Source organism: Gobius niger (assembly GCF_951799975.1).
Source record: "Gobius niger genome assembly, chromosome: 1".
NCBI lineage: Eukaryota > Metazoa > Chordata > Actinopteri > Gobiiformes > Gobiidae > Gobius > Gobius niger.
In genome coordinates this window covers 22,912,801-22,927,178 of record NC_136852.1, presented here as the reverse complement: position 1 = coordinate 22,927,178, position 14,378 = coordinate 22,912,801, and the positions used below count along the sequence as shown (strand labels likewise).

The following is a 14,378-nucleotide window of genomic DNA, read 5'->3' as shown; positions in this document are numbered from 1 at the left end:
TGTATTTCATTGGAACACATGCACATAGGTTTAGGCAAAGATTTGGGTGCATGTACCTTTGGTGGTACTTTGGCTTCTTCGGGTGCTCCTCAGTGTCATCTGCAATTTTAGATGTCTCCCATTATTATTTCATTTATGTTTTAGTAATGCATGTGATTTTCTTTTTTTTCCTGTCTGGTTCTGACCTTGTTTATACCCATCTCAGACACTATTTTAGTCCATTTTAAAGCTTTTAAATATATTTGCATTACCAGTTATAGTCCAGAATTTGCTAACTAAACTAAAACTAGTTTTACATAATTGTCAGGATTCTCTTATTGAACTTGTCTGGCATTCAGTGTTGACACCGACAAGCAATCAATTCAATCAACTGATCTTTACATATGCTCGAGACAAAAAACAAAACAAAAAAAAACATTTGAGACAGTTACAATCCTACACTCTAACATTCATATTCTGTTCATGTACAACGTGTAGTCACTCTGAAGACCTAAAGTACATGGTGTGGCCCAGCCCAATAAAGTGTGCACATAGTGATTACTTGGCCGCCTCTCTGGAGCTGATGTTTAACTAAGATAACTGTAAAAGCACCTGGCACAGTTACTGCAAAGGGGCTGCTCAGAAACCAAAAAGGGAAGTTTTGCTACTTCCTGAATGTGGGTCCAGTTAATGTCTTGATCAACAAACACAAATTCTTCAACAACGCTAAATATAAAGCATTTTGATTCCTCCATGCAGGACTGGTTGCTTCTAGTTTACATTAGTGTTGGAACTCGTTGGGATACAGTATGCACCTGCCTCACATGCCACACGGGGCTTTCCAGAGATCTTTCCCTCTCGTGTTTTCATATCCTCCGCATTAAATGGCAGCGTTCTCTTCCTGGTTCACCGTTGTTGACCTAACGTGCATCTCCAAAGGACCATTTATTCAAAAGCTCAAACAGCTGCGCAAGCACCACTCAGAGTTCTAATCGTGTACTAAGTGTTTTTTCCCTTGGGACTTTGCAGCTCATCTCTCAATACTGGGGTCAGAGGTTGGCCACATGTCCTCACAGTGCAGCAGGCACAGAGCGCAGGAGTGTAGTCAGAGGTAAGAGAGTGCCACAGCAGGTTTGTTTGCAGGGCAGGTCGAGGCGTGTACCAGCCCTTTAAGGCTTGGCTTGTACACACAGGTCTGTCCTCTGTAGCTACACACTCGCGCTCTGTTCATTTCTCCAATCGTCAATCACAATCCTCCATCTGACAAACACAGAGACTCTGGTTTTATATGGATTTGTATAAAAAGAAAAAGCCATTTGCACTGACACAGGCAACAAAATCAGACTGGGGACTGGCATCTAACTTTGAGTGTCATTGGGCCATGCTGTATCTTGTGTAATACTTTTGTTATGTCTATATGTAGGAATTAAACATGTAGGCAAGTCCAAGTCGAGTCTGAATGTTAACTGTGCCTGAGGTGGAACACAGATTCACCAAAATCACTACGAAAAGTGCCAAAGTCAAATCTGTAAAGCGTTTGAAGCTGACGTTGTGGTCGTAGAAAACAGTTTAAGTTCATTTAAAAATATACAGATGGGCAAAAACTCAGGCACTGGGATAGTCGCATAATGTGAGCCTTCTGCACAAACTGGCCGTTAGTAAAACCATAACACCTTGTCAATGAGAACCTGCATTCATTGAATCTGCATTGAGTCAGTTGTGAGTCATTCACATTAATTAAAGTATTTGTAATTCATCACGTCACAAACCCACAACCTTGACTCCAAACACTGTGACCTACAGTTTAGAAAATGTCTGAGTGTATCTGAAAACAATTTCAAGCTCAGTAATCTTTAACGAGATCCTGCAGAAATATCAGGGTTGTCAAGTTTTGGGATGTGTCACTTGCATTGTCTGGGTTATGTGTGACATTTTCATGGAAAGAGAGGCTTAGGTCCAAAAACGTCCTGGAAATGGTAAAGATATGATCTTCGACAGCCCACAGGCCAAACAGACTCTTAAGAGGCACTCCAGCATGTGGCTTTGTCTCTTACATCTACAAATGCACCACTTGTAAAACAAACCATCGGCTACTAATCCTTATCTGTGCAAAATTGCAAATACCAAATGCACCGCACTGTTATTTAAACTAGACAGCTCTGCTTTGCATTGAGCAGAAGGTAATTACAGCACAAAAAGCAAGCAGGTCTCACATAGAAAGGGTCTTGTAATGGATCTACCACAAAAGCAAGAGAAATGCAGGCTACTCGCATTTTATTCTTTCAGAGTACGTCTGATTTGGACAAAAGCAAGTAAGCCTCTATCACACACTGAAATAAAGGTAAGTAAGTTGTTGGAATTGCTTTTGTGGTTTGAAGTGGCGGTCCAGGTGTTTCCTGTGAGCCTATGGTCTGCTTTCATATGAAATCTTGACCTTTTTTTCTCTTCTCTGATCCTCTCACGAGTTACAGTAATGAGTGGATGCATGTTAGATGGGTAGCACATCTTTCTTTGGTCTTTGGTATTTTCCCATGTCCAAACTATTGCAGAGAAACTGACAGCTCTAAAGTGCCCATTGTCAGTAATGGTGAGCCTGAATTACTTATAAAACTAATGTGGGTCCGACCTGTGTGAGCTTGCGCTTGAGAAGGAGAGACACATGTGACTCTTATGCTGAAAAGATGCAGCATTCAGTCACAACAATGTCACAATGGTTGTCTTTGGAACAGTTTACCTATTACATTATTATTCAAGGACTTTGTGACATTGACATTTACTGGCCTTTTTTATGAAGCTTTCATTTTCTTTATACTGGATAGGAACGTAGTGTGTTTTTTCAAAAAATGTTTGAATGACCACTTTACATTGTGTGTTGCACTGGGACAAAAGGATTTCCAGATTTCAAAATAGTGACAACTCAGAAGTACTTTGGAAATTTTAACTTATACTTTTGACTTATTGTGCAATCTTCTAACTCACATTTTTTAAGTTCATTTAAAAATATACAGATGGGCAAAAACTCGGGCACTGGGATAGTCGCATAATGTGAGCCTTCTGCACAAACTGGCCGTTAGTAAAACCATAACACCTTGTCAATGAGAACCTGCACTCGTTGAATCTGCATTGAGTCAGTTGTGAGTCATTCACATTAATTAAAGTATTTGTAATTCATCACGTCACAAACCCACAACCTTGACTCCAAACACTGTGACCTACAGTTTAGAAAATGTCTGAGTGTATCTGAAAACAATTTCAAGCTCAGTAATCTTTAACGAGATCCTGCAGAAATATCAGGGTTGTCAAGTTTTGGGATGTGTCACTTGCATTGTCTGGGTTATGTGTGACATTTTCATGGAAAGAGAGGCTTAGGTCCTTAAAAATGACCACTTTACATTGTGTGTTGCACTGGGACAAAAGGATTTCCAGATTTCAAAATAGTACTTGTGGACATTTTAACTTATACTTTTGACTTATTGTGCAATCTTCTAACTCACATTTTATCCTATTTTCTTACAAAACACATCATCTAAATTCTAAAATATGCAACACAGTTAAATTGTCCATCCGTGACCGCACTGCCGTTTTTAGGACTGAAAAGAGGAAGTACAGCACTATGAGATGCATTAACACCTGCAGGAGAATCCTGATTGGTGCAGATGAAGTGAATAAAAGTGACTTTTAATATATGCAAATATGCATCTGGTCAAATAAAAAGCTCATGGTAGAAAAGATATGTTAAGTACCACATGTTTATATAATGAATTCTTCCCCATTGCATTTCTTTCTTGCTTGTCCCATGCATGCCCAAACTGGTCAGCATTTGCAAAACCTTTCCTTAAACTGCAAGATGGCAGCAGTATGGATCAATCATCAATCATAGTTTCAGTCTTACTCAGAGATAAAAATGTCCAGGACAAGTCTTGACTCACTACGAACACTTTCCCAAAATCTCTTCATCTCCTCCTCAGAGTTTTACTCCGACCAGTTTAAAAGACAAATTCCAAACTCATTAGGGGCTGTTCATAACAAGACAAAAAGGGCACCCTCATGTAATACAATCAGATCAGCCTGTACACTCAAAATATGTATATAGTCATGAATCATGACACAGGCAACAGACCCAATCGATTATGCAAGGGTCGTATATTATTCACTAGGAAGCTGTCAGGGAAACCATTATGGCAACAATAATAATAATAGCAAATAAAAGAATAAAAAAATAAAAATATTTTGAGTGGCCTTGTTGATTCACTGGTAATATATCATGCATACAGTATATGAAGTTTGTTCTGCAGAGAAATGTGATTGAAGCACAAACAGTAAGAGTATAAAATGATCAGCAAATTAAAGCGGTAACAAATGAAACTTGTTGTTGCGAGGTTTGGGTTTGAACAGAAATCCCAGGGGACCTCGTTCTTCGCTGTTATAAAAAGCCACGGCATGTCACCACTTTAATCTGTCTTCAGTATCGCTCAAATACAGCCATCAGTATGCACTGGGACAAATGTAAGTACATCTGACAGGAATTCACTCTTTTTCTTATTATCCGTCTAATAAATAGATTCTAACTAAGACAAAGTCAGCTAAAATGACATTCTTCTTATGTATGTATTGGCTCATTGTAAACTGTGTTGTCAAACGATGATAATTTGTAAAATTTAAATCTCAAATCAATCTACTGTAAAACTGGGCATAAAGTAACATGCAGAACATAATAATATAAATATACCTTGTAATAGTTTAAAAAAGTCAATGTAAAAGCTGTTCTGGAAAGAGGAAGATAATCCGATGGCCGTATGTTATGACTGGGATGCAATCTTGATATGCAAAATGTTCAGGACCCTGCATCAATAAAGAAATGCACAGATGTGCAACTTCCTCTTTAAGTGTCTGTGTAGGCTCTCAGTCGTACAGGAGTTGTCCATCTTCAATGAAGGTTCTCGAGTCATCTTCTGTACTCTGCAGTTGAAGTGTTCGCCTCTCATCCAAATAAACTAAAGCTGAGCTGAAACTTTAGTTTGCTGACGGATCAGAAGCGAAACATTCTACACTTCACTACAATGCTCCATGTACGAATTTATTCATGGATATATAGATATATGGATATATTGATATATTGATATATTGATATATAGATATATGGATATACATGCACACATTTAGGCCGAGACATGTACTCTATTTATATAGTATTAGGAAAAGCTTGCCATTGTGTGTGCAAGTGAACATTCAATCCTGTACATAAATGTAAACTCAATCGTCAAAGTTTGAATTTCATCAATGTGCATTAGAAAAGACTTCTCATTTATTCATTCACAGACAAATTCTTGTCCACACAAGGCTCAATGTCAGAAGAACTGCATTTTCTTTGCACTTCGTCTCCTCTAGGTTAGTACTGGTAGCATACTGAAGGGGATATGTAGGCGTAAGGCAGCACGAGTTGCTCATTATGTTCTCCTCAATCAAAACTTCAATTCAGCATTTAAAAACTTAATATGTAACAATGGGGGTGGAAAGAAATAATGATTAAATCTGTAATGGGTGGTGGTCTATCTGATTGGATAGACACAAAGTTAATCTTTGTGTGTGCATTATAACGTTTACTTTACACCATTATTATTCTTTTTTTTTTAATGCATTTTGTACAAGACATAGGTCAGTTTGTGTGCAATATCTCTCCCATATATTTATAAAACTTTTGCTTGTAGGCAGCTGAGAATGCTGGAGGGGACATTCAAAGTTCATCTTCAGATGGACTGAAACAGATACATTTTGAACTTGTGAACTGTGCAATCACACTTTGAGTCCTGCTCTTTACAAGATTAAGGAGAGCAACATATCAGTGTCAGCAATTTCCCAAACCAAGCTGTAAAAAGAATGTTCTAAGCCTGTGTGACCACCAGGAGCTGTGATTTCCTGGTAGTTTTTACCGGTAATGATCAGTTTACCAACTAACAGTAAAGAACCTGAAACTTAAGTTTGGAGTAAATTTGTACTTACTTACTGTAAGGTAAGTGGTAGCCTGCAGCACCGTCAAACTGGGCTCATTGTTTCACACATGCAATTTAACCAAAGCCCCAAGACATATCACATTTCCTCTCATGCTTGCACTTGCAGAGAGTCATTCAGAAAAATATCACAACTGTCAAGAAGCTTTCTGAATAAGGCTGCGTTGGAATTAAAGGTTTGATTTTTCATGGAAATGAAATACTGAAAACATGCTCAAGGTTCCCCATGTGACCTTACGGCTTCTCAGCTCTCATAACAATTGTATTTTATCATCCTGCTTATCAAACCTCATGTATCTTAAATATTAACTGCTGAAGAGGTTTAAATATAGGATTAGAAAGTTTCATGCGTCATAAGCCTTCACGGAAGCATAATAGGTTACCATGGATTTTAGATAGAAACTGCACTTACTTACATGCAGTACCTGCACAAGCCTAACATTGCATTCTTTCTTGAAGCACAACCTGCAGCTGAAGTGCGGCCCAGACCATACCAAGGAGTGCGGGTCAGAGATCCAGTCAAAGAACTGCTGAGGAGAAAGAGAAGTGCAGCAGCTTCTATCTCTAAGACAGCTGCTACAAGTGTGGTGGGAGCTTTTATAATCTTCACACTTTTGCTGATGTAAAGGCCACCTGTCAACGTTTGAGTTCAAATGTTTAAACAGTGGCTTTAGGTTTTACTTCATCATGTAGCAGTCTGTAACAAAAAATCATATGATTTTTTTTCTGTTTATTAACTGAACAAATGTATGATGCATTCACAAATGGAATAGAAAGGATGTGTTTTTCCTTACTCTTATTCAGAGTTATGTTTTCATAAAAGTTTATATCAGGATAAATTCCATTCATTCAACATAATAGACAGTTCATAAACCCACTGACAGTATATCGGGTTGGGTGAACAGTTAGAACAGCCCTTTTCCCTGGAAATGTAAAGTAAACATAACTAACTTCCTCTTTATGGATACATCATTTCTCATGAATTAAGATCCACCACAGTGATGGGACAGCTGCCACATGTAAACACAGTATGACAATACATAACGTTTACCTGTCAGTATGATATTTATCTACATTACGTTATTAATGACAAACTGGTTTGACGGCTCCATGAGTGTCTGATTATGTTGAATTTTGTCTGACAACTGTTAGGATAATAAATTACATGTACAGTGTACAGCTAAAAAATTAAATAAAAACTTCTCCTTAGGGGAGCATGTTAATTAATTAATTTTGTGCAGATTTTGAACAGTAACCGTTGCTTGTGATGTTTCATTTACCGTCAGAGGCTATTGTAAAAGTTTGGCACCTATTATGCAGCCATTCTTTGGATGACTGATTATAATTAATGGGAACATTACAAAGTCGGGCAGACTGTACCTGCACAGATCAAAGACTTGTGCTTTTTTATGGTTCATTTTATTGGCAGTAAAAGTCCTTATCTTACCCATGTCCCCGTCTTAATGCCAACAGGAATATTCGTCAACGAATGATAGATCCAGTTGGAGACTCGGCCCATCCCTGTTGTCCTCACATAATCCAGGTGTTTTTTTATGACAGTTTACTGCATGACTTCAGGGCTTGATACATGAATCGCACATATAAACATCGCACATAAGACACAGACAGACAGACCACACCAAGAGTAGAGTGGATCTGTTAAAAATTGTGTTTCTGAGGGCACATGACAGCATGCACCCCTCCACAGTATGCCCAGAGCACTCGATTTCCTCACTTGCCAAATCACCTTTATACACCACACTTCCCAAAGTACAACACAGTGTCAACCCCAAGAACCCCCTGAAGTCCTGGATTCTAGCTTATTCAAATACACTAAACAACAGGCGGTCACATAATGCCTATGTATTAAACTTCATAGGTAAGGTAAAAATGCTTGACTGTGCCGTCAGCATCTTTCAGCTACTTTTAGCTCCCTGAAAACTTCCAAAGATGTCAAAACAAATATTGCTGAAATCATCAGTTAAATCATTTGGAGACACTCAATCAAAAGCCACGCATAAATGTCACCAAACACCACTGTTTTATAAATACACCCCACATCTGGCGTTTCTCATCCCTTCAAAGGGGCTGCTGCTGTCTGGAGTCCGTTGTGCCTTCAGGAGAAGACGCGTCCTTTTACGCAATCGCAACAATTATAAGTGGGTTATAGTTTCTACATGTACATGTCCTTTGTTTTCTGAACTGCAGCAGAAAACATAATAATGCATGTGTTTATATAATTACAGGGGATCAAATAGGTCAGGTTTTTACTTGTTTGGCCCCAGCCTGTTAAGACACAATGTTTTTAAGAAAACGATTTAGTTTCTCTCGTGCCTCTGGTAGTATCTTGGCACTAGAGAATTTTATGTGAAACTAAATAAATTTCATTGGGTACTGAATATTCCACGCCTCTGGGCTCATTGTATTTCCTACTCTATGTATCTTGCAGTAACAGCACCACAGAGTCAGTTGAATGTTCAATAAAAGGGTAATCCAATAACAATTTCACAAAACTCATGCTGTCTTTTCCAACATTTCCCAACACTTTGATCCCAAGATAAACTGCCCCGGAGACGCTCTGGATTGCCACTGTTGTTTGGGGTTCTTCTGTACTCTTCACTCTATGTTGTGAATGGACACAGTGCTTTGTTATTGTTACATCTGCTCTTTAATCTGTTTCAGGAGGTGGGGCATTTCAGCAGCCAAACAGGTACGGCATATGGTGGTATTGTGCAAAAAAAAAAACATACCTCCCCAAAGTGGTAGATGTAGGCATCATGTTATTAATTGAATCAAATTAGCTTTTTCATTCATATAGTCATTCAGGGGTTTTCACGACATACAGCCCTCTAGTGGCAGAAATGGAAATGACAGGTAGAAGGGCTGGGGTATTTCAGAGACAAAAGAAGTTGGAATTAAAGGTTTTATTTGCTACTCAAAAAACACCAACACTAACTGACAATACACAATTTTAACCAAGCTAATGCGGATTGGGGGAAATGTACATCTACGACTCTGCAGCAGAACAAGAAGATCTTCAAGACACGCGCAGACTCCACAGTGCAATAGCTCCAAAACTTTCACACAGTCTCTTATCTCCAGGACTGTTCAGCGCGGAGCCTGCTGCCCTCGGTGAAGGGTGCTCTGGATGGAGAGCGTTGCCCTGGTCTCCACCTGAAAGCGGCGTCCAGGACCTGCCAGCGCAGAGCCAGTCCAGCTCAGCAAGCTCCACCCTCACCTCTGGCACTGACCTGTACATGCAGACGCTGTGCCCCAGCTACACCATGCTCACGTATACGCACACGCCACTCCTCACCAACTTTGGAGTAAGTGCAGATATCCTTGGAAAAAGAATACATTCTGCCAGGCCCTTGGGGGGCGGTAATGCGACAGTATAAGTCACGCAGTGTGAAATCCATGTCAAACTTATGCAAATCGCTGCACTCTAGGAAGGTTTGTGAAGCCCAAATGAATCACAAGATGGAGAACTTCGCCAAAAAACGACAGCCAAAAAGAAAATCCACACAATATTGAAACTCAAAAACAATTAGGCTATTTCACCAGACTTCATTTTTTGCTGACAAACAAGACCTTGAACTTCATCATGATTTATGTTGGTAGGTGCAGTAATTACAGATATTGAGAGGTCAAAGCCAAATTTGGGAAGTCTTCCACCACAATGTTAAAAGGAATGTTAGGCCACGTGAATGCAACCTCTTGAAATGGAAAGAGTTGCAAATCTTTCAGTGACAAGTTAAATAAGGGGGTCTTCTTTTACTGAGCCATTTGTTTCCAGTGCTCTCTGTTAAATTAACAATGATAATAACTCACTCTAACATATGACCTTTGTTGATGGGAGGTCGTTAGTTTGGAGCTAATGAAGACAGATAGTGACAGTTCTGAGTAGTTTGACATGTTTGTTTTGCAGACTTCTGTGCCCACCCCTCTGCCTCAGATGGATTCGAACTGTGGGCTCACATACCTGCCATGGACCGCAGTGTCGAGTCCTGCAGCTCTGCCCGGGTCGTCCCTGATCCACGTGCCGCTCTCCATGTCTCTGGCCACCATGATCCCTCAGCTGGACGTCCATGTGAGGGACGACGAAGCGCAGATCCTGGAGCAGCCGCTACACCCTGGCACAGAGGGGCAGAGCGTGCATGAAGAGGCTGAGGAGAAGCAGGAGTCTCCAAGTCTTTTGGATAAACTTTTGGAGGAACAAAAAGCCGATGATGAAGAAGAAACAAACTCATGCAGCAACACCATCTTTGTCACAAATGTCTGATAAAGTTCAACTCTTTGTACAATAAACCGTTAATTTCCACTAAAATGTGAAACATGAAGTATAATAAAAAAGGACATTCACAATACTGTTAATACTGTCATGTCTGATGGGATTATACACAGATTTATTATAAAGATAAAAGCACAACTTTGAAAAGCAACCCTTGTCTTTTTCCTTGAAGCTCATCCACATGCTCCTTCCTGAAGCCTCAGGATGTACAGGAGCAGCATGTGTCAACTAGAAACTTTGCATGGCTTTTCGGCAACAAATCCAAAAGACATATTTCACCACCACTTTCACATGAAGGAAACTTTTCTTTGGCCAAAGTTACGCACATACATAATCTGTAAAAATCTAAGATCTATCACTGCCACCGCATACTGATATTACATAGTGATATTACTGATCAGTGCTGTTTGCGGTGAGCACCATGAACTTGCAGTGGGGGGTCTATCCCAGTGCCTCTATCAGGCTCACAGGAGTTTGGCCCAAGGGGAAACTGACATGAAGAGGGGCCCTGTTTCACATCTGGAAACACAGAGATGCTATCACAAGGACCACATGCTCTGCCAGCTCCTACAGTAGGAATGTGTTTACTGACTCAAAATGTAATATTTTACACTAAAATGTAGTTGCAACTGAAAAGGGGAGCTTGGATGAAACTTGACTCCTGGAGTGATACTGTGACTGCGAGTATGTGCACGTTAGATCTGAAAGAACAGACCCAGAGGTGATTTCGAACAAGGAGAAGTGAAAAGGCACAATGGCACGTTTTTGGAATCTGTAAATGTTACACCAACCACTCACTCACAAGACGCAGCAGGTTTCAGTTGGACAAGTTTGAGCTGACACTAAACATCGGTCGATGCATAAACTACAACAGTGTGCGTGGGGTGTGTGGGGTGTAGCCGACAGGCATTTTTCCAAGCAACTGCACACTTGTGACGTTTGAAGACATTTTCAATCCATTTGTTGCTTTTGGAAATGATTTACTGTTTGCTATGAGTCATATTTAACGCCAATTTCACACAAACTGCTTTCTATGGTTTATTGTGCATCACTAAAACATGCATCATTTCACTGGCTCTTTTAGACGCTTGTTCTGGGACAGGGGTTGCAGCAGAAACATGCCTGCGCAGTAGTCTGATACCTTGGGAGGGACTGGATGAATGAGGGACTTGTCAGGATATATGAAAAGGTTGTTCCTCGAGGTCACATTAATCTGCGGCTGGCATTTAACTTCACTTCTGTCATCCTTTGAAAAAAACACCACGGGCTGACAACAACCTGCATGGTGTTAGCAGTAGCTTGTGGATTTGTCGGTGCATTAATAGGCGCTATTATAAACGTGTACTCAGAGGAACAGGATAGTTGTATGGGATAAGTAGATAGAACACATTCTCGATGACTAACCCAGTAGGTCCACATCAAGGGTAACGGTTTTCCAATTTTTGGCCTGCTGTTGCATGACAAGTAAAGGGTGTGGAGTCCCAATTCACTGGAACTTGTATAATGAACCAATCAACCACCAACTACTAGGGAATGTCAGTTATATTGTACTTAAATGACCTAATACCAATTACAGCGAACGGGGAAAACCCCTGATAAATGAAATGTCTGTGTAATTCCTATCTGGTCTATCAGGTTTTTATATTGGAGCCCGTGTTGCGTCATCCTCATCCCATGTGCCACATTTAAGACTTTAAAACATAATAAATTGTAAGTGAAATTATGAGCAAAAGTGAAACAGGACGGGTTATGGACCAACATTTACCAAGTGGTTGCTGGTTTGATGCTGCGTGACTTGGAGCTGACCACACAGTGCCTCTGCAGGACGAGACCCCTGGGACGCTGGGGTTGTGCTCTGACTTGTTCATCTTCACCTGTTCCTCTCAGGCAAAACCATTTGGATATTCAGGCAAGTTAAGTATAAGCCCCCTGAGGTCTGAAAATAGGAGAAAACTGCTTAAGTTTTGGCCCAACGGGTTCTTGCAAGAAAGCTACACAAATCAAAAGTGTTTCTTATAAAAAGTTACAACTGTGCAATTCTTTGTAGCATAATACTGTTGCCTGGTAATATAACGATATTATAAAGAGAAAATGCCAACTCACCGTTTTGTCTTGTTCATGCAGGTCACAGACACTAATGTTTTTGTTCAGTTTACCAAAAAGTTAACCAGTAACCATCTTGTTTAGGGCGCGCAACAACTTTCACATCTCATTAGGTTTGTGCGTTAATTTTAGGGATAAAAAAACACAAAAAAAAGGTTTACTTACCCCTTGTGGCTGGGAGGAAACATGCAGGACAGAGATATTTTCATTGATTTATCGAAGAGGTGCATTATCAACATATTACGTTTTAATCTAATTTCTAATTTAGCTATTTGAGTAAGTAACTTCAACTACAGCTTTGCTCCTGACGCAGAGTTCGGCGTCTCTGGCCTCTCAGCAAGTGAGTAACACATAGTTATTTTAGTCAACTGGTCATTTATACCCATTCAAAATATGACGTGCGGCTGTTTGTGCCAAAGACACTGATCCTTCACCAGAGAAGTCTCACATATCCCAAGTTTCCATCTTCATTATTTTATTTTTTAGGAATTTTTTGTTCCCAACTTCCTAATTTTGGAGCATTTTTATCTGGTCCTCTCATGATGCTTTGATTTCATTTGATTAGACATGACACAGTTTAATATAAAATAACACTACTCCAATGTGTCATGTATTGTCATGTTTTGATAGATTTTGATGATAAGCACTTTTTATCGGTTGTTTTATCTCGGGTAAAAATCACCCGGCGTTAGTGATGGTGTTATGAATTTGATCGATCGTGATCTAGGGTTAATAAGCCTTTTAATTTTCCGTTATCATAAGGAAGGGAGAAAGGAGAGGACTTTATTTGTATAGCACCCACACAGGCACGGGGAGAACAAGCAAACTGTGTATATACTGTATATTTTAAAGTAACATTACATTAGAGTAAATATTTTTGCTACTCTTCACACAAACAGAACATTTTAAGGTTTATGATTTATTGTTTATCAACTACTGACTGTTAGAGTCTGGAAGTCTTAGTAACTGACCACTGTTTTGACCAGAATTTATCATCATTTTCTTCTGGGGTTCCTGGGGCCCTCAGAGGCACTGCGAGAAGACCCTCAAAGACTGTCAACACATCAGTTTGAATCAAGCTTTAGATTTGTTTCAGTTTATCACTGTACGTAAATCAGACTACAACACTCCAGACTTTGGGAACAAGTGATCTAAACAATGTTTCTGTTAATGTAGTGAAGCAGGACATGAAAGATGAAAACCTGACTCTGAAAAGTTGAATGACCACCTATTCAAACAAAAGCATGTCCACACAATACAAAGCTCCACTTAGCGTCGGTTTGAAAAGTCAATAGCCACTCTTGTGGTATTTGACTTTGAGATTTGGTGTGTAGGAATATGAATCAAGGTAAAAGTCTGAGTTAGTCAAACAATAGCCACCCTGATACGAAACACACAATAACGTATCGCTCATTGCACAATGTGATTTGATAACAGTTGTGTTGTGTACATGCCAAAAAAATATTTGGTGACTGTTACCGTGACCAGACATAGATTTGAAGTTGGCTTTTTGGCTTTGATGTTATGGTAAATTCTGTCTGTTATATGCAGACCAAAAGTAAATGTGTTGTGACAAACATTTGCCAGTTACCTAGAACACTGTGACAAGGCAGTTAGGCCCCCACCGAGAAATGTAATGCCATAAATACATAATTTACAGCATATAAACATTCTGCTATCAAAAAAAAAGAACTGTTAAGAAGACATATAAATGCCTTGCTAATTAGAGCATTGTCTCTGTTTTGGTTTGGTTTTCTTATCACTCTGAGTAAAGCAGCCACAAACAGCTGCAGACAGATAAACATTTAGCCGAGCACTAATGGGGACAGAATCACCCACATGACAAAGTGCCCTGGGGCACATTTTTGATGATACCCCTCAGCGATCACCAATACACTCTGTAGCAATCTACATAATGGGATGGAAAACAGAAATCTAGACTACCACTTTCCTTATCTGGTAGCTGAGCAACGCAGAAAACAAGGCCAAAACAATGA

At 39.7% G+C, this 14,378-nt stretch overlaps 1 protein-coding gene across 1 annotated transcript; it reads left to right on the top strand.

Annotated features, from left to right (window-relative positions):
* The first annotated feature begins 4,440 nt into the window (after window positions 1-4,440).
* Window positions 4,441-10,338, top strand: pou2af1 (POU class 2 homeobox associating factor 1). Its single transcript, XM_079580000.1, has 5 exons — window positions 4,441-4,485; window positions 6,447-6,574; window positions 8,670-8,697; window positions 9,090-9,313; window positions 9,916-10,338. The coding sequence occupies exons 1-5, from the start codon at window positions 4,470-4,472 to the stop codon at window positions 10,267-10,269; spliced, it is 750 nt and encodes a 249-aa protein (XP_079436126.1). The 5' UTR covers window positions 4,441-4,469; the 3' UTR covers window positions 10,270-10,338.
* The last annotated feature ends 4,040 nt before the right edge of the window (window positions 10,339-14,378 follow it).

Excerpts from the sequence above, each read along its gene's own strand:
- pou2af1 (XM_079580000.1), top strand. Across the intron at positions 6,575-8,669 it reads AGACAGCTGCTACAAGTGTG|GAGGTGGGGCATTTCAGCAG; the intron begins GTGGGAGCTTTT and ends AATCTGTTTCAG. Across the intron at positions 8,698-9,089 it reads GCATTTCAGCAGCCAAACAG|GACTGTTCAGCGCGGAGCCT; the intron begins GTACGGCATATG and ends TCTTATCTCCAG.